This window comes from Microcaecilia unicolor, chromosome 11 (assembly GCF_901765095.1).
Source record: "Microcaecilia unicolor chromosome 11, aMicUni1.1, whole genome shotgun sequence".
NCBI classification, from domain to species: Eukaryota; Metazoa; Chordata; class Amphibia; order Gymnophiona; family Siphonopidae; genus Microcaecilia; species Microcaecilia unicolor.
Genome location: NC_044041.1, coordinates 124,412,467 through 124,435,409, shown reverse-complemented (window position 1 = coordinate 124,435,409; position 22,943 = coordinate 124,412,467). Strand labels below are relative to the sequence as shown.

Genomic DNA, 22,943 nt, shown 5'->3' with positions numbered 1-22,943 from the left:
CTCCTGGACGATCAAATCTCTGAGATCCGAATTCATGGGAAAAGTATGTGTTGCCCGCTGAATTCCCTTAACTAAAGGGTCAAGCTGCTTAGCGTCCGCTACCACCAGCTCAGGCGCATCAAACCTAAGCGTGGACACTACTTGCTCAATCAGCTCAGGAAGCTCATCCCTAGGGAAAATGCGCACCACCGAGGGGTCTTCACCTGGCAAAGACCCCTCCTCCTCAGAAACCTTGTCCCTTAGGAACTCATCCCCAGCAGATTACCCTCGTCGTCTGAGGGAGGCAAGGAAAACAAATCTGGCTCCTCAGACCAATCTAAACGCTGTCGCTTAACAACCAGAGGCCCTGCTCCCTTCAGAGGCTCTAACTGATTAGGGCCTGACTGCCAGGCCTGAAACATGGCCCAAATAAAATCCGGAGGAAACCCCATGGCCCCCGCACCTTCCGGAGGCCTGGAAGCACTCTGCCCCGGACCTTCCAACAGCAGGCGATCAGCCACCCCCGTGGCGCCCGAATCCAAGATGGCGGCGGTTCCCGCCAAAATCGGAAACCGCTGCTACGGGCCCAGAGGACGTCAGAGCCGGGCAAACCTTTACCGCTACCTGAACCCTCCGCAGGCTGTTTAGGCTCCCCACAGAACCTGCATTGAGCTCCTGGCGCGTCTATCCCCCTTCGCGCACAAGAACGGCAGCGCGATGGCTTTCCCGCCGACATCGCGAATTTAAAGCGGTACACCCTAACGTCTCAGTTCTCTCAAAGTTGCTGAAAATCCCCAGGGCTCTCTGTCAGCTTCCCAAACAACACAGTCAAGCACTGCCAAGCAGCCAAACACTGTTTCTGTTTCTCTTTTTTTTTTCACACTCACAACAAAAGCCCAGTTGCTAAGAGCTGACAGGGACTAAGCACTCAAGGTTCCTGCCATAGCAGGAGCCAAGGCAACAGGCAGAAAGTTCAGAAAGAGGATTTCAAAGCTACAAACTGCCAGAAGTTATGGCTCTCAAGGTTCCTGTCACAACAGGAGCCAAGGCCCATGGCTGCCTAACCAAAGGCCAGCCGGGGAATAAGCCACACACCGGCTAAGTTCCACAGAGAAAAGTGAATCCCACTGGACCCGCTTTTCTTGAAGCACTCAACCAAAAATAATTCCAAGTACAGGGTATTAGTTAAGAAAATCTAATCCTACCAGACCAGACTGACTGCTCAGGCTGCATGTCTACCCTCTGCTGGAGACTGAGATGTACTGGCTGCTTGGGGGTTGGCTGCTAGCTTATACTGGTTTAAGTTTTAGTGTTCTCAGTCTCCCTCTGCTGGTAGGCGTGCATAACCCAAACGTCTTGACAGGTCTGGAGGGTCGCTGAGGAAGCTCTGTTGCCAGCCAGGCTTTTTCAGAGTTTCTTTGTCTGCAGCATACTTTTATAGGCCTGTGGTGAGCATTCACTTCTCCCCTACCCTGGACCAATCATAGGTGCTGCATATGTGCTGGAGACTTCCAATTGGGTCCTTGCCACACCTCTTCTCAATAAATTATATTTGTAACAAGTTATACCAGGCAGTTGAGTTGCCTTAGCAATGGAAGGCCTTTTCAAAGTTTGTGATCAGACAGAAATTCCTGCATGTGACTGATAGTAAAGACTAACAGCAACATACTAAAAAGAAAGATGGGGAATGGGAAGTAGTGCAGCATACTTGAAGTAGAACGGCACCTATTTTTCACGCAATCTGTTGCGTTTAAAATATGCGTTGGTGCCGTCAGTCCACTCTCCGCTCCCTCAACCTGGCTACGCTTCTGGGCCACAGCACTGAAACTATCATTGCCGCCCTTCTGAGTGAAGGAAAGGTTGTTCTCTTAATTTCTTTGGACATTTCTGCAGCATTCAGTCTGGTGGATCATCAACTTTTGCTTTCTCATTTAGCTATTGGTCTTTGTTGGACAGTTCTCACATGGTTCATTTCTTTTTCTATCAGATAGATCCTCTTCTGTTAAAACATCCTCTGTAACTTCTGCACCTCGTTCTCTTTCATATGGTGTCCGCCCAAGGCTCCCTCCTATCACTAATACTTTTCAATATTTTTCTCAGTCCTTTGTTCACAATAATTCAGGAGCATAGCATATCTTTTCATACTTACTCTGATATTCTTTTAGTTTATCCAATGGCTCTCTCTTCACTTGACTTTTCTAATTTTCAAGCTTGTCTTAGGATCATGGTGCCCTGGTTTTCAGTCGATGTGAACACAAAGAACAGACCTTCACAGTCAAAACAACAACAAACACAGCTGAAGGTGACTCACTATAATACCTAGACAATGAAAGGTATAAAACATTTATCATCATCCAAGACTTGACATGGACTGTTTCGGCCTGATAGGCCTGCATCAGGAATCTTAAGGAAATGTTAAATAAAAGGTCTCTCTGGAATCAAACATTTCAATAGGTGGAAACACACTACGTACAAGGTGAACTCTCAGTGAGTGGCGGTTTAAAGATGAATGCCAATCCAATCACTCTTACCTCCTCCTTCAACCTCCAACTGAGCTCCTCCACCCCTACTCACAAATCTGGCCACTGTCTTGATCTCGTCCTCTCTTCTACTTGCTCACCCTCCAATCTCCGTGCATCAGCTCTTCCTCTCTCTGACCATCACCTAATCACATTCACACTTCAGCACCCTCCCCCTCATTCTCGCCCAACACTAAATACTACTTCCAGAAATCTCCAGGCTGTTGACCCCCTCACCTTATCCTCTTGTATCTCTGATCTCCTCCCTTCCATCATGTCCTCCGAATGTGTTGACAAAGCTGTTTCCACTTACAATGCCACTCTCTCCTCTGCTCCTCCTACCCTTCCTCTCCAAGATACTTGAACGCGCCGCCGTTCATAGCCTCTGCATTGATTTTCTCTCCTCTCATGCCATCCTCGATCCGCTTCAATCCGGCTTTCGCCCCCTACACTCGACAGAAACGGCACTATCTAAAGTCTGCAATGACCTGTTCCTTGCCAAATCCAAAGGTCACTACTCCATCCTCATCCTCCTCGACCTATCCGCCGCTTTTGACACTGTCAATCACAACCTACTTCTTGACACACTGTCCTCCTTTGGGTTCCAGGGCCCTGTCCTCTCCTGGTTCTCCTCTTATCTCTCCCATCGTACCTTCAGAGTACATTCTCATGGTTCATCCTCCTCCCCTATCCCGCTCTCTGTTGGAGTTCCTCAGGGTTCTGTCCTTGGGCCCCTCCTTTTTTCAATCTACACCTCTTCCTTAGGCTCCCTGATCTCATCTCATGGTTTCCACTATCATCTTTATGCTGACGACAACCAGCTGTATCTCTCCACACCAGACATCACTGCGGAAATCCAGGCCAAAGTATCGGCCTGCTTATCCGACATTGCCGCCTGGATGTCCAACCGCTACCTGAAACTTAACATGGCCAAGACTGAACTTATTGTTTTCCCACCCAAACCCACTTCTTCTCTCCCTTCACTCTCTATCTCAGTTGATAACACCCTCATCATCCCCGTTTCATCTGCCCGCAACCTCGGTGTCATCTTCGACTCCTCCCTCTCCTTCTCTGCGCATATCCAGCAGATAGCCAAGACCTGTCGCTTCTTCCTCTACAACATTAGCAAAATTCGCCCCTTCCTCTCTGAGCACACCACCCGTACTCTCATCCACTCTCTCATTACCTCTCGCTTTGACTACTGCAACCTACTCCTCACCGGCCTCCCACTTAGCCACCTATCCCCCCTTCAGTCCATCCAGAACTCTGCCGCACGTCTTATCTTCCGCCTTGACCGATATACTCATATCACCCCTCTCCTCAAGTCACTTCACTGGCTTCCGATCAGATACCGCATACAGTTCAAGTTTCTCCTACTAACCTACAAATGCACTCGATCTGCAGCCCCTCCTTACCTCTCTACCCTCATTTCCCCTTACGTCCCTACCCCTAACCTCCGCTCTCAAGTCAAATCCCTCCTTTCAGTACCCTTCTCCACCACCGCCAACTCTAGGCTCCGCCCTTTCTGCCTCGCCTCACCCCATGCTTGGAACAAACTCCCTGAGCACATACGCCAGGCCCCCTCCCTACCCATCTTCAAATCATTGCTCAAAGCCCACCTCTTCAATGTCGCCTTCGGCACCTAATCACAACACCTCTACTCAGGAAATCGAGACTACCCCAACTTGACATTTCGTCCTTTAGATTATAAGCTCTTCTGAGCAGGGACTGTCCTTAGTTATTAATTTGTACAGCGCTGCGTAACCCTAGTAGCGCTCTAGAAATGTTAAGTAGTAGTAGTACTTTATGTTTCAACATTTTTATTGATGGCATGTTTAAGAGAATATTGTTAAAATCAGCATCGTCATCAAGACACTCCATGGTATAACAAAAAAAATCTTAGTGAACAAATCAACGCATCTCTCAACTCCAGTTTTACATAAACCCCCCACCCCCAAAACAAAGAGTACTGAACCCTCTAACCAACCAACACCAAAGACCAAAAGCCAACTCCCACTCCCCCTCTACCCCCTCTCTTAACTCTAAACTCGGAACTGAATTCCAAGAAGAACCCAGCCTCAACTGACTCCAACCCCCCCCCCCCCTCAGAAGCTGTCGGGGTTCGGTGCCTTTATTGGAAGAAGTGCTGCGTCAGGTACCCTCCTCACAAAGTGTTAAGCAGAAGACTACGCCCCCTGGAGATATGGATTCCAAATCACCATAAAGGTCTTCCGTCCTCTGGGGGACCCTCTTGCATCTCTTGCCTCCCAGATCGCCAAAAGATGAATCTGATTCCTTCAGTGCCAATATGCCGGGTCAGATGTCCAATACTGTAGAATAACTTTCTGGGCCACAAGGGACAGTTTGCAACACAAGAGAACCGCAAACCTGGGCAAATTAAAAAAAGGCCTTAGGTACAGAGTAGAAATTGTTCCACTGTTCCACCTATGTCCCGAGCCAGTAATCGAATCAAATATCTTCAGATTTGCTCCCAAAATGTTTTGACTCTAGGGCACCCCCAAAAAGCATGTGAAAAAGTATGAATGGACTGATTGCATTTAGAACAATCAGGTTCTCTTGTGTGTCCCCACATGTACCAATTGTGATTTGGTCATATTTGCCCGAAGCAAAACCCTATAACCATGTTCCCTTAATCTTGCATCCGTAGTCAACAAAGGCATGCTCCTGAGTGTGGCGGCAACATCCCATCTCTCTAGGACCACCCCCAAATCCTCTGCCCATTTAGTCCTCAAGACAAATTCCTATCTGGGTATCCCGTTAAAAGGGCCTTAAGCAGATTGGATACTGAAAAATCCTAAGTGCAAAACCCCTTGGAAAAAAATCCCTAACCTGGGATCCCAAGAGGACCAATACTGACTTGTCCAAGGAGGATATGTAATCTATTTAATCTGTGCATATGCAAACTGGTTACCCCAAGAAACACCCACCTGATCCTGCAACTGCTCAAATTTTAATATTTCATCCTCCTCTGATAGTAAATGTTCCAGATGGGTAATTCCCCGTTGTTCCCATACCACTTGAAAGGTTGGATTGTCCATTCCTGGCCTAAAAGCTATATTGCCCCTCAGAGTCTGCTGGTCCAATATAGCAGCATTGCCTCCCAGTTTGCTCACTAGGACGTTCCATGTGTCACGCAAAGGACCCAGCAGTATGCTGTCCTGCAAATGGCCAGGTAATTGAATTTTCTCAAGATGCAGCAATGAATAAAAGTTATAGGGAACATAAAACGCCCTTTCCAGTTCTACCGGTGTATAAACTTGTGACTGTCCAAACCAGTCTCCCAAATGACGCTATAAGCATGCCTGATTATGTTGTTTTAAATCAGGAAATCCCCACCCCTCCCTGCCTCCAAGAACCCCGCATCATATCCATGCTGATTTTTGGCTTTCTGCCCGTCCAACAGAAATAACTAAACAGTTTATACACCTCTTTTAGATCTTTCTGCAAGAGTCTCAGAGGCAGGCTCTGAAGAACATATAGCCACCGGGGAAACCGGACCATGTGTACAAGGCTGACCCTCCCTAACAGGGACAATAGAAGGTCTCTCCAATAAGTTAACTGTTGCTGAGTGGCCTCCATAAGGGCTGCAATGTTTAAACGATATAAGGCCCTGTCCTATAAAGTTTTATTTCAGATATACTGCACTATTTCCCATCCCCCATCTCTCTTTTTCCTATCAGCCAAATGAATGAATTTCTGGCTGGTCACATGCTCTGATGGGGTCTCATGTTGCTAAGGCAACTCAGATACCTAGTATATCCTGTTAGGAAAATAAGTTACTGAGAAGAGGAATGGCAAGGACGAATTGCAAGCTTCCAGCACATACGAAAGTCCCAATTACAGTCTCCAGCCCATATGCAGCACCTATGATTGCTCCAGGGTAGAGGAGAGGTGGATGCTCACCACAGCCTATAAAACCACACTGCATTCAAAGGAACTCTGAAAAACTAGGCTTGGAGAGAGAGTTTCAGATCCGTCCAATGGCCTATGTTTTTCCTGAAGGGGTCTGCTTCCCCCCCCCCCCACCTTTGTACCTGGTAGAATCTAATTCTCTATAGCTATGAATCTTTCTTTCATTTATTCTTTCTTTCTCTGTTCTGTGACCTTTCTATGAGGAACAAACTTTCTTTCTCTCTTCTTTATCTAATTAGTCTAATTACTTATAAGTACCAGAGATACTGATGTTAGATTTTGTAAGTTTGTTATAACTTGAAACTGATGTCTGATGCTGTGGTGGTGGGTGAGTAATTAAAAAGACTTTTAATTCTCTCTAATCCCTGTACAGTGTTTTCTATAATATTTGATAGAATTCGTAAGTGTTTTAGCAAATAGCAAACCAAATTGCATAGCCGAATACAAAATGGTGACCCACGACGTCTACTAAAACTTCTGTCTGCTCGTCAGAGAGAAGATTGTAGTTTAATTTATAGAAATCTATTTTTAAATGATTGTCCCAAGTTTTGCATTTGCTGTTTCTAGCTACTGCAGTGGAGATCAGGAATTGTCTTGAATGAAAGTAAGTCCTTTCTTCTGGACTGCATGGCTTGGCCTAAATAAATTATAGGTGTCTCTGTTTGTCATGTTTACTTAGCAACGTTCCTTTGTAAATAGCTTTGTCTTCAGTTAAATGATAACTGTTTTTTTTTCCAGTCCTATCTCTATCTCCTTCTCTTTCTCTGTGTGAGCTCTGGAATCCTGCATTCCAGCTGTACTGATAAGGATTAAATTACCTTTTGTCTTTAGCCCGAAGCAATTAACTGAACACATTTGCTGACCTGGCACTGCTTTTGCATTATAAAAGAGGGGAAAAAAAAGCCCATTTGCAAGGATTTCTGCCTCGCCTCACCCTATGCTTGGAATAAACTCCCTGAGCCCATACGCCAAGCCCCCTCCCTGCCCATCTTCAAATCCTTGCTCAAAGCCCGCCTCTTCAATGCTGCCTTCGGCACCTAACCATTATACCTCCATTCAGGAAATCTAGACTGCCCCATTTGTTTGACTGCACTTTTTGTCCTTTAGATTGTAAGCTCCTTTGAGCAGGGACTGTCCTTCTTTGTTAAATTGTACAGTGCTGCGTAACCCGGGCAGCGCTTTAGAAATGTTAATTAGTAGTAGTAGTTTACCCTAATCTTTTCAGTTTTAATTCTACTGGCTTAAATTTAATATTTATTTGATACATTTCTATGTTACTGTTTCCTTTGTGTATATGATTTACAGATAACTATTTTGTTTTCCTGCTAGGCTTGCTAAGAATTCTACAGTTTTACTTTTAGGATATTTAAAATATTAGAAATATTTGGTCCACATTCCAGTATGAAAATTTATGGTAATTTTTCCCTGCTTGTTTTCATAAACTATAATGAAACATTTACATGTGTGTCCTAAAAATGACATAGCTAGACCAGTGGAATATAAAAAAAAGTTAATCTAGATGAATGTTTACATAAAGAAGAAATTAAGATCTTTTGTGTACCTTGAATGAAAATGTTTTGTACTACCCCAGAACAAGGACAGTGCCTTTCTAGGCAACTGCCTAGTTTGCCCCAATTGGGTTAAATTGCCTTCTCTTTCACCATATTGTTTCAGCAACAAGAAGAATGTTTCAAGATAATATATATATATTCTAGATAGTCTTTGTAAGCATCTGGAATGTTAAACTCTTTTCTTCCATTTTCTGTATTCTTTATGACCTTTGTTAGTATAAATGGAGAAACTGTGCTCCTAACTACTTGATGCCCTAATCTTCTTTGTTATGCAAGATATGAATTAGTTTTCTTACTACAAATATAGAACTTTATTTTCCCTAATTTCCACGGTTAACAATTGGATACTGATGTAATTTATTTTTCCTAATTTGTTTTCCCATAAATGAAATGTGCCTATCTAATGCTTTTAAGAAGCTTGTTTGTAATAGTCCAATGATAAAGATTTAAAATAATGTCTTCAATTGTATGGAATACAATTGTGCAGAACTTAAAATTTCCAAAACTGAATGGGAGAATGCTTATATGTACAAAGTTACAAAAATGTTTAAACTAATGAGAAAGTCTGTTTGTAATGAGAGCTGAAAATATGCATGTGTAAACTAAATCTATGTAGAAATGTTTGTACAGGGACATGTATATGACTTCTGACATCCTTTTTTGGTCAGACCAGTATGGCCATTGATTTTTATTATATCCTACATATACCTTGAACTGTGCAAAGAATGAAATCTGAGAACACCCTTGAGTTAATGACATGTTATTAAGGAACTGAACAACTATTATATGGACTGTTTAACTTGCTGGAAACCATGAGGCCCTCTAAGTGGAAGTCTTCTAGATGCAACATGATGCCTTCAGTGTGAACCTCTGCCTGCCTATATGAACCTTGCAACTTTGTATAGACTGCTGCTTCATAATACCAGAACCTACACTGACCATCGATTTCTCTGATGCGAGGATCGTCTACTTATCAAATCAACAAAATTTGAAGTGACTTTGAATACCCTTGCTTTCTAGCTGCTTACATTTTAAAACCACACATTATGGACTTTTCCAAATTTAATAACAACTCTAAAATATCCATAAAGATGTCCAACATGTTTTTTATTATTTTACTTTGCACTTTAAAAATAAGTTTATGTAAATCTCAATGTATCTGAATCAGTAGAGTGGAGGAGTGGCCTAGTGGTTAGGGTGGTGGACTTTGGTCCTGAGGAACTGAGTTCAATTCCCACTTCAGGCACAGGCAGCTCCTTGTGACTCTGGGCAAGTCACTTAACCCTCCATTGCCCCATGTAAGCCACATTGAGCCTGCCATGAGTGGGAAAGCGCGGGGTACAAATAACAAAAAATATATATATATATACTGCTGACATCATTGCCTTCAAGCTATCTAGTGCCCGACTTGAGTTTTGTCAGTTGACATTTAAGACAGGTGATTGAATGAAGTTTTGAAGTTAAAGCAATTATTATACTGCATTGTTTGTCACCCCTTGTTCTGAAGTCCATTTATATTGCCATTGAGCAGTTATTCAATTCCTGTTGTGGTGGTTTATCACCGTGAATGGTGCTAAGTGAGGAGTAAATAATTAAACAGCCCAATTCAAAAACCTGTTAAGTGCAAAAAGCTGTTTTCTGGATAAGTGAATGTGTTTAAGAATTTTAGTCAATATTAGAAAAAATTTCACTGAACATCATATCTTTCAGTGCAAATATCACACACTTTGGGGGAGATTCTATATATGTCATATAAAAAAAAATATCTGCTTTGAAATCAGTGCTCAGCGTATTCTATAATCAGTGCCTAGATTTAAGTGCTGGTATCAGCACTGATTAGCTTGTTAAGTTATGCGCATAAAAGAATCTGCTTGGATATCAGCACAGATCTCTACGCGTGCTATATGGAATTCCCAGGTTTATAGCAATCTATGAAGACAGTCTGTTTCCAGTATAAACTCATTTTTGAAAAAATAAAATGTACTTAACATTGGAACTAAGTTCTTCTTGATCTGTGCAGTGCACAGGGCAATAGAGTAGTCCTGTTGTGACATTATCATGGCATTGACCACTGTGGTCAGGCTTGTCTTTTCAATATATGGAGAAACAATTGTTTAGTTACTCTAGTATCTTGTTCTGGAGCAGGTGGGCTAATTTTATCAAGGGAAAAAAGGAACCACGCAAACAAAACTTGTCCAAAAGTGCCTTTGTCTACCTGTCTGATTTTATTTAGTCTCTCCACACAGTTACACGCTCTGTATGCTTCTAACCAAGCAGGGGGACTCCCCAAATCATAAATAATACCCCCATAAGAACAGAAAAGTGTTAAACAGAAATCAAAGTGCAAATCGGAATCATTAAAAGATCGTTCTTTTATACTATACAACAGATTAAACAAAAACATTTTACATTTTAAAGAATTTGATAGACTTAAGTTTGTTGCTTTGGGTTAGTTCAACCGCTGGTCAATGTTACCTCATAAAAAAGGCAGATTAAATATTTCTGCCAGGAGACAGAAGGGACAGCTTGTGTTTCCTCTACAAATCTATCTCCAACAAGCACAAGTGGGAGGAACGGAGATGTAGGTTACAAATACCACCTCAGCTCACGTACAGTGTGAACCATTGCCTCCAGACTCAATGCCATCACCCTGGAGGGAAGGAGGAAATCTCTCTTCAGCACAGCACAGTTCCATGAACATGACCAATCTGAAACCCCGATGCAAGATAGTGTACACTGGAATTACTGCCATTGTACACATGTTTGGAGGAAGATGTACCTACCAGCTATGTACAGTGTGGATCAGTCTGGGGAGACAGCCTTTTGGAGATGGCTGCCAGAAGTGAAGAAATGTTTGAATCTCTGTGGCTTGAGATGAGGCTAAGGGGTAAGGAGCTCACAAACAGATCACCTACACCCAAGCCACACCCGAAGACACATTCACTCTCTTAAAACAGCCATTTGTTCTAAAAATGGAAACTGGGGGGCTAGAGCTAACCATCTACAAACCCCAGTGAGAGTTTTAATCTCTCTCCCCCTCATCTTCAGGACTGCATAAAAACTCCTACAGTACTATCCCATCAAATTGCGTAACTCCCCCAACCCACAAACATTTCTGGCTAAGGCTTAGACGTACCACAGTAGAGCTTGGCAGATTCTTATTATGCAGGCTGTAAATAGTTAACCAACTTTCCAAAGGGAAAAAAGGTTGTGAAATGATCCTCTCTCTTTGTGTCTCCTCCACACCACATTTTCAGTACATGCCAAAGGGATAGGGGACAGAAGGGTTTTTTTTGGAGGGATTTACATACATGTGCAGATGTGCGTATCTTGGAAAACAGGTGACGTATGGTAATGCAGGAAACCTATTATTAAATTGTATAATCACTAACTTCCAGTTTATCTGCTGCAGTGTGCTCATGGTAACTACAACTTGTCTGGAATGTGGAGGAAAATACCTAGGAGCCCAACTGGTGATCCTTCACCAGCAAATCAAGCATTTCCCAATAACGAACAGCTACTGGTGTTAAGGTTAAAGACCAATGTGCTAATGGTGTTTTTTATTTACCAATTTTTAACCAGATTTCAAGCTCTCTCTGGGGTAGATCTTTTGCTGCTGTCCTTTTATTTATGTTTTGTACAAAAGGAGAGTTAATAATGTTGGTTCAGGAGGCTACACTGTAGAATTCAGACCAAGCATACCGGTGATGCAGTTCGCCTGGAAGCCAAGGGTTCACACAGCCACTGTCTCTCCAACAAGTAGTGTGTTTCAGGCACAAGAGTCCATTCTGCTCTCTTAAGGCTGGTCCCAACCAGATGGGGTAAGGGAGGGGCTCAACTTGCCCTCCTTATTTTCCAATTTGGATGGTTTTTAATTCTGTCCCACCCTGATGTTGGGGTTCTGATGGATGTCCAGATTGGGATCGTTCTCAGCTGAGGCCCGGCCCAGCTTGGACATAACAATGATCAGGGTGAGAAAGCCCAGCACTGCGATGACAAGGACAATAATAAAACGCTGCATAGTGGATGCGGGACGCTTCTTAGTGCCGGCACGGTTCCTGCACAAAGTTAACAAAAAGATTTAAAAAAAGGTCAGTAGTGACTGAAATAATACAAACTTTATCCCCCTTCCCACTGGTGTCTGTACTTAACCCTCACACGCCAGTAAGGATGAGAGATGTGAAGACTAAAAACAATTTCCGATTGATAAGACTAATACTAGCAGAGAAGGATCTCTTTGTTCATGCATTTACATTCCCTGCCTGTCACTCACATCTGCTCATAGATACCCTGTTATCTCCCTTCCCTGTGACTGTTATCTGCTCTAGGCCTGCTTCAATTCATGAATTTTACAACTCTGTCATACTCTGACCTTAATGTAAATCATTTAGGAGAGAAACCAAGTGCAGGCCCCTGCAAGCACCAACGTATGCAGTCCTGGCATAGCTGGTCCGTAGCAGCTTTAGGTTTATTTTGTTGGCCCTCTCTCACTTTGACCAATGCCCACTCCAAGTAAGAAGCAATTGTTTGTGTGTATGTGCTGGTGACACTTATATTTTATAAAATACTAGTGGAACCCAGCCCGTTTCCTCAACAATGAAATGGGCCCTAGGAAGGCTCTCTTGTAAGCGATTATGTGTCTCTCCCCTGCCCTCCCCTCCATGTCCAGCGATTCTCCTCTTCCCTGCCCTCCCATCCGTGTCCCGCAATTCTCTTCTCTCCTGTCCTCTCCTCCCATCCATGTCCATCGATTCTGCTCTGCTGTGCTCTGCCCTCGATGTCCTGCGATTCTCTCTTCCTTTGTACCTCATCGTTTTCTGGCTGGCTTCCCTTCCGTTGCTAACATCCTGACATCAGCTCGCCTCCAGTGTTCCCTTCCCTCTCACTGTTCCGCTCTCTGATGTCATTACGTTTTGACGCGAGGGTGGGGCAGTGAGGGGGAATGGAACACTGGAGGCTGGCTGATGTCATGAGATGTTAAGAACCCAGACAGCGATGGAATGTTGGAGGTGCAAATTATTATATAGGATGTGAATAAGCAGCAATCTCACCCCAAGAATACCTAGGCTTACAAAGGGCAATTCTATAACCTAAATGCCCACACTCACACGTGTGTAAATGTTTAGAATAAAGGCATATATGTGCATATACTTGCATAAATGTAAAAAATTCTGGCTAAGAACTAGCCTGCAAATACCACTTAACTTACATGGCATGTATTTGAAAGGGGGGTATACACAGGGGCAGGATATAGGCAGTGGCTCCCACTTACCTATGTAATTTACAGTTTACTGTAATTTACACACATCCCTATGTGGCTGGTATAAACGCAGGTACCTAGATGTTCGGTGTGACGATACCAGGTTACACTAGTATTCTATTATGGAACCTAGATGCCAAAGACATAGGGACAGGATGTTTTCAGTGAGCCTATTATTAAAAGTGACCCTGAGCACAGGACCCACTCTGGTCCAGCAGCTTCCTTTCCCACCCTCCCCTGGTACAGCAATTTCCTTAGATCTCCTTCCGTTAGCCTCGCTGCTTCCCAGAATGCAAAGCCACTGTCTAGACTGTGCTGCTGATAGGTCTGCTGGTCTCGCTGCTTCTAATGTGTACTTCCTGTTTCTAAGGAGCAGGATTGGCGGAAACAGCAGCTCTATGCTCCTCTTTTTTTCCACTAGGAAGTGGCTTGGCTGATCCAAGATGGCAGATGTATGACTGCAATACACTCCGCTCTGACCTGTAGCTGCTATCTTTCTTCAGTACTTTTCTTCTTGGAGTTGTTTGTATGATTTTTCAACCTGTATGGGTAAAAGAAGAGATCACTCGTGCCTACCCCGCGGACAAGCCTGTCTTGGCAGCTGTAGGACCGATGGATTGCTTCACTGTGAGCAGCTCATCTGGTGCAAAGGTGTCACTGCAGGGTTTATTGGGAACAGGAGAGCAGCCCACCTTGCTCAACGAGGATACCAACAAACACGGAAGGGATCTGCCGAAAAACCCGGCCATGCTCGTGGTGGAGCAGGGAGGTGTGTCGTGGCACGGAGAAGCAGCCATTGCTTCCCATGCAAGGTCTGCTTATCTAATGGTGCTGGCTATAGAGAGGAGCTGCAGCAATTGTGTCAACAGCGGGGTTATCTGTTACCATTGAAGAAGAAGGCCCAAAGCCTGCTGAAGAGTCTTCAAGGGTACTTGTGAGTACACAGAAGTTAGAAGAGCTTCGTAAACCAGCTTTGCTGGGGAAACCAAAATTGATTACTTTGGATGTTATCTGGGAGGCTTTAACAAAGTTGGATATCTCTTTCAAATAAATTGGAACTAATGGCCTCCCAATCCGTAGTGGATCAGAGAGAATTAATTGAGGATCAGCAGAAAGTTTCATCTTTGGAAAAAGATTCGCGTTCTATTGAAATAGAGGTTAAAACAGTTTCTGACTTAGATGTTGCATTGGTCAAAGATAATGTGATAATTCATAGTAGATTGGAAAACCTGGAAAATTCATTACGGAAGAAAACTTTGCAATTTGTGAATTTTCCTAAAGTTGATTCTGTGGCTCCATTGTTTATTTATTTGTTTGTTACATTTGTATCCTACATTTTCCCAACTATTTGCAGGCTCAATGTGGCTTACAAGTACTGTAGCGGCATTCGCCAGTTCCGGTCTGAACAAATACAAAGTGTGCACAAGTACAAAGTGTGGTTGTGGTAGAATAGGGTCCATATATGATAGATACATTGGGGACATTAGGTAGGAAGAGGGAGAGATGGGGTGAGTCCATTATGTTCTTAGTGTTGTTGTGTAGTAGGTACTCTGGTTCTTAGTTGAGTCGGTGGGGTATGCCTTTTACTTTTACGAAATTTTGAAAATCCCAGAGCAATTGTGTCCTATATTGAAGACATATTATTTGCCATTAGTGGTTAAGACATCTTCTGATCAAGATATTGCTCCTGGGATGGATGTTTCTTTCAATGAATTGAATGCAACTCAGATTATTACAGGTGAAGATCAAGAAGAAGTTCCTGCGACTCTGATAGTAAATTTTGTATTTGATAGAGACTGGGTGTTGTGTTTATTCTTTAAGAAGCGAGAGGAAAGATTTTTGAATTAATTTGAGTATTTCCAGAAGTGGCTCATGATACTTAGAAGTAAAGTTAAATTGTTTCTTGAGATGAGATCTAGGGTTCTGCAACTGGGTTGTTTATTTTGACTGAATTTCCCATGCAAATACGTAATTAAACTTGAGTCAAGTTAGATATATATTTTTTTTATGAACCAGCTCATCTAAATGCTTTTTTGTTATCAAAAAGTAGTAGCTCTTTGGGGGTAATGGGAATGCCTACTGTGACATCTACTCCTTGAGATAAAGAATTCTGCTTTGTTATTGCATGCATATATATATTAGTTTTTCCTAGAATTGTGCCTTGGATTCCCATTCCTTTTGTGGACTGCTCTGAAGGAATGTATACATATATTTTCCTTTGAATGAGGTTTATTTGCTTGCTATTACAATATTTCTTATTTCATCTTGTTTTCTATACCAAGTGATTTTTAATATTTAAATTCATTTATAAAAATAAAGTTTTAAAAATAGGAAGTGGCTTGGCTGGCTGGCAGGAGGGTAAGGAAGCTGCAACACAGTACTGTGGTGGAGGGGTAGGTGCCACTGGACGGGGGGAGGGGGGGGGGGAAATCCACAAAACTTTGTCCAGGGCTCCGTAGATGGTGAAAGTGCCCCTGGAAGTGGATTATAAATTATCTGGGAAGAAGCTGAAAACATGTCTGTTTCCTACACAATAGGGCTGCGAGTCATAGAGGTGGGGATAGAAGAAAATGATAAATATGAATATGTCCAATGGGTTTTATTATTGTAAAATTTTAAGTATTGTGTTTTATGATATGGATATTGAATTTATGTATTTTGCACCAGCTGGTATCTAAGACTTATAAATAAAAACTATTGTACCCTCCTCCCATCCAATGTAATATTTCTTCCATCCCCCATACAAAGTACCCCAGGACCTAAGACAAACCTATTGATTTGTTCTTGACAGTCAAAATCAGATGTAGACAGATCAAACCGATTCCTTTGCGCTATCCTCCAACTTTCCTCTGCAGCAGCAGTACACTGTCCCCCGCTGCTTTCCCTGTCAAGTGTGTAGACTGGCCAAGAGAAAAGTAGGAAGACTGCAAGAGAAAAGCTTGCAACATGATGTCAGCTCCCCACTTACTTCAACAACCTTGCAAACCAGCTGAGCGCTGGCCTCCGGCGGTACTTGTCATCATCAAAGTCAATGAGGGTATCGGTGCCTCTATCACTCTCCCGAGTGTCATACACTTTGCGGGGTGCAGTGCCTGAAAGACAAAAACAGAAAAACACAGCAACATTTATAGGTAATAACAGAAAATCGAAGTCAACTGGCAATGGCAAACTCTTATTTCCTGTACAAGTTAGTGGCATCATTATCAACTGGGGAGAGGTGTTTTGGGTACATTTGCACTCAAAGTTTTCATTATAGTCACAAAAATCCATAATTTGTAGACATGGGCTTTCTAAGTTCCTCTTATTTTAACAGTGGCATGTCATGATGAGATAATTTTATAAGAAGATGGCTATGTAGAAAGTATAAAAAAGGCATCTATTTTATAAAAACACAACCAAAAAGAAGGGGGTGGACCAGTGGTTCCAACGAAGGATATTTATTAAAAGATACAGCAAAATGACAAAGACTCGACGCAGTCTGCGTTTCAGTGCCACAATGCGCCTACATCAGGAATCAAAACAGTTTCTGTAAAATAACACAAACAAAAGATCTTGGTAATCATAAATAATACTTAACAATAAATGAATAAGTATATAAGACTATATTGCAAGAACATAAGAGTAAAACATACATGTACGAACAAGCTTTAACAACAGAGCAATATAAATATGTACCGATAAAAATAAATGTAAATATGTACTAATAAAAATAGATGACATACCACTGAATGTTATAAGTCCAAAAATTCATTCATTTGTATGCATCGGGGTTTTTTTTTTTTTTTTTTTTTAGTGTTTTTCCTTTTGAGTGCCGATCTGTATATTTATTTCAGCTCTCATATGCACGCTGCTTCAACTGGCTTCCCTAATTCATACAAAGTGCACTTACTTTTTAAAGTTTTTTTTATGTTTATGCCATTCATTATTGCTCATTTATTATTCAACATGTTTGTCTTATGCAATAGATGCAGTATTTGTTTACTGGACACTGTGCTCAACATTTTTGGACATAACTTTCATCAGTATATCATATATTTTTATTGTCTGTACATATTTATATATTTTTTTTAAATTATCAGTGCATGTTTATATATTTATATTTCTCTATTAAGGTAAAATTATGTCTTACCTGATAATTTTCTTTCCATTAGTCCTTCAGATCAATCCAGAGACTTGTGGGTTATGCCCCTCCTCCAGCAGGTTAGATAGAGAGAACACAGAAGTTTGGCTCTATTGAGCATGTGCAGCCATCCTCTCTTCAGTATACACGATACCAAAGCAGTAGGACATTAAAATATAACCATAAACCAGTCTCCTGCCTCTGCAAAAGCAGCATAATTTAGGAGAATTCTCCAAGCTGCCATAAAGTACAACATGTAACTGCAACTTACATAAACCTGAATAAACTATCCAATCAAAACAGGAACGTGAACAGAACCGACTGAAACATACTGAGTATAGCCGCCGTTACGAAAACGAATCCCAGGGAGGGCCTCTGGATTGATCTGAAGGACTAATGGAAAGAAAATTATCAGGTAAGACATAATTTTACCTTCCATAGCGTCCTCAGATCAATCCAGAGACTTGTGGTAATGTACCAAATCAATCCTCATCAAGGGTGGGACCACACAACCCCGGCCGTCAAAACTGATGCTCTGAAAATCGCTTCCCGACGTGCTTCCACATCAATCCGGTAATGCTTCGCAAAAGTATGAAGAGACGACCAAGTCGCTGCTTTACAAATGTCTTCCAGCGGTACAAGACGCGACTCTGCAAACGATGCTGCTTGAGCTCTCGTGGAATGTGCTCTAATGTGAAGAGGAGAAGACTTTCCCATCAAAAGATACGCTGACGCAATCGCCTCCTTAAGCCATCGAGCAATTGTTGCCTTAGAGGCCATGTTCCCCTTCTTAGCTCCCGCAAACAGCACAAACAGATGGTCTGACTTCCGAAAAGAATTAGTCGCCTCCAAATACCTGATTAGAGCCCTCCGAACATCCAAGCAACGTAGAGCCCGAAAGTTGTCAGGATAATCCTCGCACTTGAAAGACGGCAACACCACTTCCTGGTTAACATAAAAACGCGTGACCACTTTAGGAACAAAGGACGGTACCGGCCTAACCGATACTCCCGCTTCCGAAAATCGGAGAAAAGGGTCTCTGCACGACAGCGCCTGAATCTCAGACACTCTTCGCGCTGAAGTCATAGCCACCAAAAACACTGTCTTCAACGTGATGTCCTTCAGAGATAACTTACCCAAAGGCTCAAACGGAGGTCGCTGTAAAGCCCTAAGTACCAAATTCAAATTCCAAGCTGGCACTACTGGCGCTCGAGGAGGCCTCATATGCCCCACTCCGTGGAGAAAACGAACCACATCTGGATGAGAGGCTAAGGAATGCGTCCCCAAACGCCCCCTAAAACACGCCAAAGCTGCTACTTGAACCTTTAGCGTGCTCAACGACAACTCCTTATCCATTCCTTGTTGCAGAAAAGCCAAGAGAGTCCCCAGAGAGGCAGAATGCGGATTAATCCCTGCCGTGGAACACCAAGAAACAAAGGTTCTCCAGACTCTGGCATATGCGGTCGAAGTAGAACGCTTGCGGGCATGTAACATTGTCACGATCACGGCCTCCGGGTAACCCTTACATCTCAGACGTGACCTTTCAATAGCCATGCCGTAAGCCGAAATTGAGCGTGATCCTTCATGAGCACCGGACCCTGCACCAGAAGATCCGGCAGATGCGATAGATGGAACGGGTCATCGATCAGGCAACGAATCAAATCCGCGTACCAGGGACACCTGGGCCAATCCGGAGCAATCAGAATCATCGACCCCAGATGATGAGAAATCCTGGCCACTGTCCGACCAATCATTGGCCACGGAGGAAACACATAAAGCAGCTCGTACGGCCACGGTTGAAGAAGAGCGTCTATGCCCTCGGACCCCGACTCCCTGCCCCTGCTGAAAAACCGGGGCACTTTTGCGTTGGAGAACCAAGCCATGAGGTCCAGTACTGGAATTCCCCACCGATCCGTAATCTGTTGAAAGGCTGCTGGAGCGAGCTCCCACTCGCCGGCGTCCAAGCGATTGCGACTGAGAAAGTCGGCGTGTACGTTTAGCGCTCCCGCAATGTGAGCTGCCGACAACAGCGGAAGACGGCCCTCCGCCCAACTGCAAATCAGAGCCGCCTCCTTCGCTAGCGGAGCACTTCTTGTCCCCCCCTGCCGATTGATATAGGCCACCGCCGTCGTGTTGTCTGAGAGGACTCGTACCGGCTGACCGTTGAGAAGCTCCTCGAACGACACAAGCGCCAACCGGATTGCTCGAAGTTCGAGCAGGTTGATCTGTAGCTTGGACTCCTCCTGCGACCAAATGCCCTGTGCGGAATGCCCGAGACAGTGAGCCCCCCATCCCGCCAGACTTGCATCTGTCGTCACTACCCGCCATTCTGGCGTGGCCAGAGGCATTCCCCGAATCAAATTCTCCGCCTTGAGCCACCACTGAAGAGCAAAACGAGCTTGCGGGGACCAGGGAATTCTGATTGTGTAATCCTCTGACAGGGGAGACCAATGATCGAGAAGATGCCATTGCAAAGGACGCATGTGACTTCAAGCCCAAGGAACGACCTCGAGCGTTGCCACCATCGAGCCCAACACCTGGACATAATCCCAGGCCCTTGGAGCCGGAATCTGCAGAATGGCACAAATTTGCTTCACCAATTTCAACTGACGCTGTTCTGTGAGAAACACTCTGCCCACCTGAGTATCTAGACGGACTCCTAAGTATTCCAGAGTCTGGGTTGGGTCTAGATGACTCTTTTGTAGATTGATCACCCAACCCAGTGAGCGCAGAAAATCTGTCACCTTCTGAGTAGCCTGAATACACTCTGATTGAGACGGAGCCCGGATCAACCAGTCGTCGAGATACGGGTGAACCTGCAGACCTCTGGTACGCAGAAAGGCCGCTACAACCACCATCACCTTGGAAAATGTGTGAGGTGCCGTGGCCAATCCAAAGGGCATGGCTCTGAACTGGAAATGCTGACCCAATATTGCAAACCGCAGGAACCTTTGATGAGGTGGCCAAATGGGAATGTGTAAGTAAGCCTCCTTTAGGTCGATAGCCACCAAAAACTCTCCCGGCTGCACCGCCGCCAATACCGAACGCAGCGTTTCCATCCAGAAGTGACGGACTGCAAGGGCCTTGTTGACTTTTAGATCCAACACCGGACAGGTCCCGTCTTTCTTTGGCACCACAAAGTAAATAGAGTAGCGACCTTGCCCTACTTCGTCCTCCGGCACGGGAACCACTGCCTCTAACCAAAGAAGTTCTGCCAAGGTGGCCCGCACCGCTGCGCACTTTATCGGTGACTTGCACGGAGACTGCACAAAACTGTCTCCTAACATACGTGCAAACTCCAGTTTGTAGCCATCTCGAATAATGTCCAGCACCCATTCGTCTGTAGTCACCCTGGCCCATTCCTCTCCAAATTGGGACAGCCGTCCTCCTATCGGTGGAGAAGACTGAGCCAGGGCCCCATCATTGTGCAACTCTACCTCCTGACTGACCTCGGGGAGTGACAGGCTGACTTTTTCGCTCTTGACGAAAGGGCTGCTGTGGTTTCTGAGAGAAGCGGGACTTTTGAAAACTGCCGACTCTCCCAGGACAATACCGCTTTGCCTCCTTAAATCGTGGTCGAAGAGATCTGCCCTGGGATTTCGATCTATCCTCTGGCAACCGACCCTTGGAATCTCCCAGGTCCTTAACAATCTGCTCTAGCTCTTGACCAAACAGAAGCTTCCCCTTAAAGGGTAACCGTGCCAACCTAGACTTAGAAGGCAAATCCGCGGCCCAATGCTTCAACCAAATCCAGCGCCTAGCCACTACTGCCAGAGAAATTCCTTTAGCGGACGCCCGAAGGATATCATATAATACATCCGCTAGGTAGGCCAACCCCGACTCCAGGAGAGGGAGAACTTCAACCAAATCCTCCGGTGCCACCGCCTTCTGTACCCATGACAGGCACGCTCTAGCCGCGTACGAACCGCAAACCGAGGCCTGTAAGGTCAAGGCCGCCATCTCAAATGAAGCCTTGACCGCCGCCTCGAGCTTTTTCTCCTGTGGATCTCTAAGAGCCGCCCCACCTTCTAAGGGCAATGCGGTCTTTTTAGCCACCACCGAGATCAAAGAATCCACTACCGGCAGGCGCAAGGACTAAGTCTTCCTGCCTCAAGGGACAAAGCTTGGCCATAGCCCGGGCCACCCGGAGACTAGCCTCAGGGGTATCCCATTGGGCCTGAATGAGAACATGCATCGCTTCAGGAATATAAAAGGATCGCAGCGGTGCCTTAGTGCCCGACATAATAGAAGCACTAACCGCGACTGGCACCGCGGGCTCCGGCGGTGACAAATTCAACACCTGCAATGCGTGCACAATAAGGGCATGTAATTCATCTCTTCTAAAGAGCCTAGCCGCGGTAGGGTCGTCCCCGTCACCCGCGGAAAGCTCCCCCTCTTCCAGGGTCTCTGGGCAGGACTCCCCTGACCCCTGGTCACCCTCGAACTCCGAGTGACCCGATTCGTCTCCCGCAACTTCTTCAAATTCTAAGCGGGACCTTTTTGATGGTTTGGTAGGCAGATCAGCACAAGCCATCACCGGAGCCCCTAAAATGGCCGCCGCAGGGAGAGTACCCTCAGAACGCAGCAAAAACGCGTTGTGCATAAGAAGCACAAATTATGGGGAAAACCCCCGCATCCCCAATTGTTCCAGGATAGAAACCGCGTTAATATCGCCAGACGCGACCGCCGTTGGACTCGCTACAACACTTTCCTGAACTTGCGCTCCCAGCGAAAAAATGGCGCTGGCGGAGGCACGCGCAGGCCCGGTCTTACATTTTCCCGCCAAGCCCGAAGCATTGTCATCAGACATCTCGGAGCCTAACACGCGGTCTCCGTGTTCTGCCTCGGGCTTCCCCAACACCGCGGGACAGGCCTCACAGACCCCCGACGCCGACCTCCACGCCCCGCAGCGCGAACAGCGCTTGACCGCTTCTGACGGAACTGACATGGCCAAAGAGCCTTACCTCCTCAGTCACAGCCCTGCTCACTTTCCAAGAAACTCTGAACGTAAACCTGTCCAGCCTCAGACCAGCAAATTTAGACTGTGTTGTGGAGAAGTTCCGATCGCTTTCTTTTGTGGGGTTTTTTTTTTTTTAAAGAGGCAGGAGACCACTACAGCTGAGTACAGGAAATTGCTCAGGCTGACAGGGGGAGAAGGGTAGGGACCTGGCACCACCAGGTGTATCCCAAATGTGCTCCAGCACCTCAACCCCACCAGAAGCTCTACACACCCCAGGGAACGGGATAGGAGCCTCAGATCACAGAGCTGCACAGAATGCTCCCTACTACCTGCTTAGATAGAGAGAATACTGAAGAGAGGATGGCTGCACATGCTCAACAGAGCCAAACTTCTGTGTTCTCTCTATCTAACCTGCTGGAGGAGGGGCATAACCCACAAGTCTCTGGATTGATCTGAGGACGCTATGGAATGCTTGTTTGTACACATTTGTTATAACTCTTATGTTCTTCCAATGGTCTTATTTATTCATTCATTTACTGACTTATTTATTGTTTATTAAGTATTATTTACGATTACCAAGATGCTTTTGATTATGTTATTT

At 44.7% G+C, this 22,943-nt stretch overlaps 1 protein-coding gene across 3 annotated transcripts in view; it reads right to left on the bottom strand.

Annotated features, from left to right (window-relative positions):
* Positions 1-10,207: 10,207 nt before the first annotated feature.
* ZFPL1 (zinc finger protein like 1) overlaps positions 10,208-22,943 on the bottom strand; it is a 71,637-nt gene continuing 58,901 nt past the window's right edge. For all 3 annotated transcript variants that reach the window (XM_030217887.1, XM_030217888.1, XM_030217889.1), the window contains exons 7-8: positions 16,231-16,354; positions 10,208-12,060 (exon numbers count right to left, since the gene is read on the bottom strand). In XM_030217887.1, coding sequence (XP_030073747.1) covers positions 11,874-12,060; positions 16,231-16,354 — 311 coding nt within the window. In that variant the 3' untranslated portion in view covers positions 10,208-11,873. The remainder of the gene's footprint in view (positions 12,061-16,230; positions 16,355-22,943) is intronic.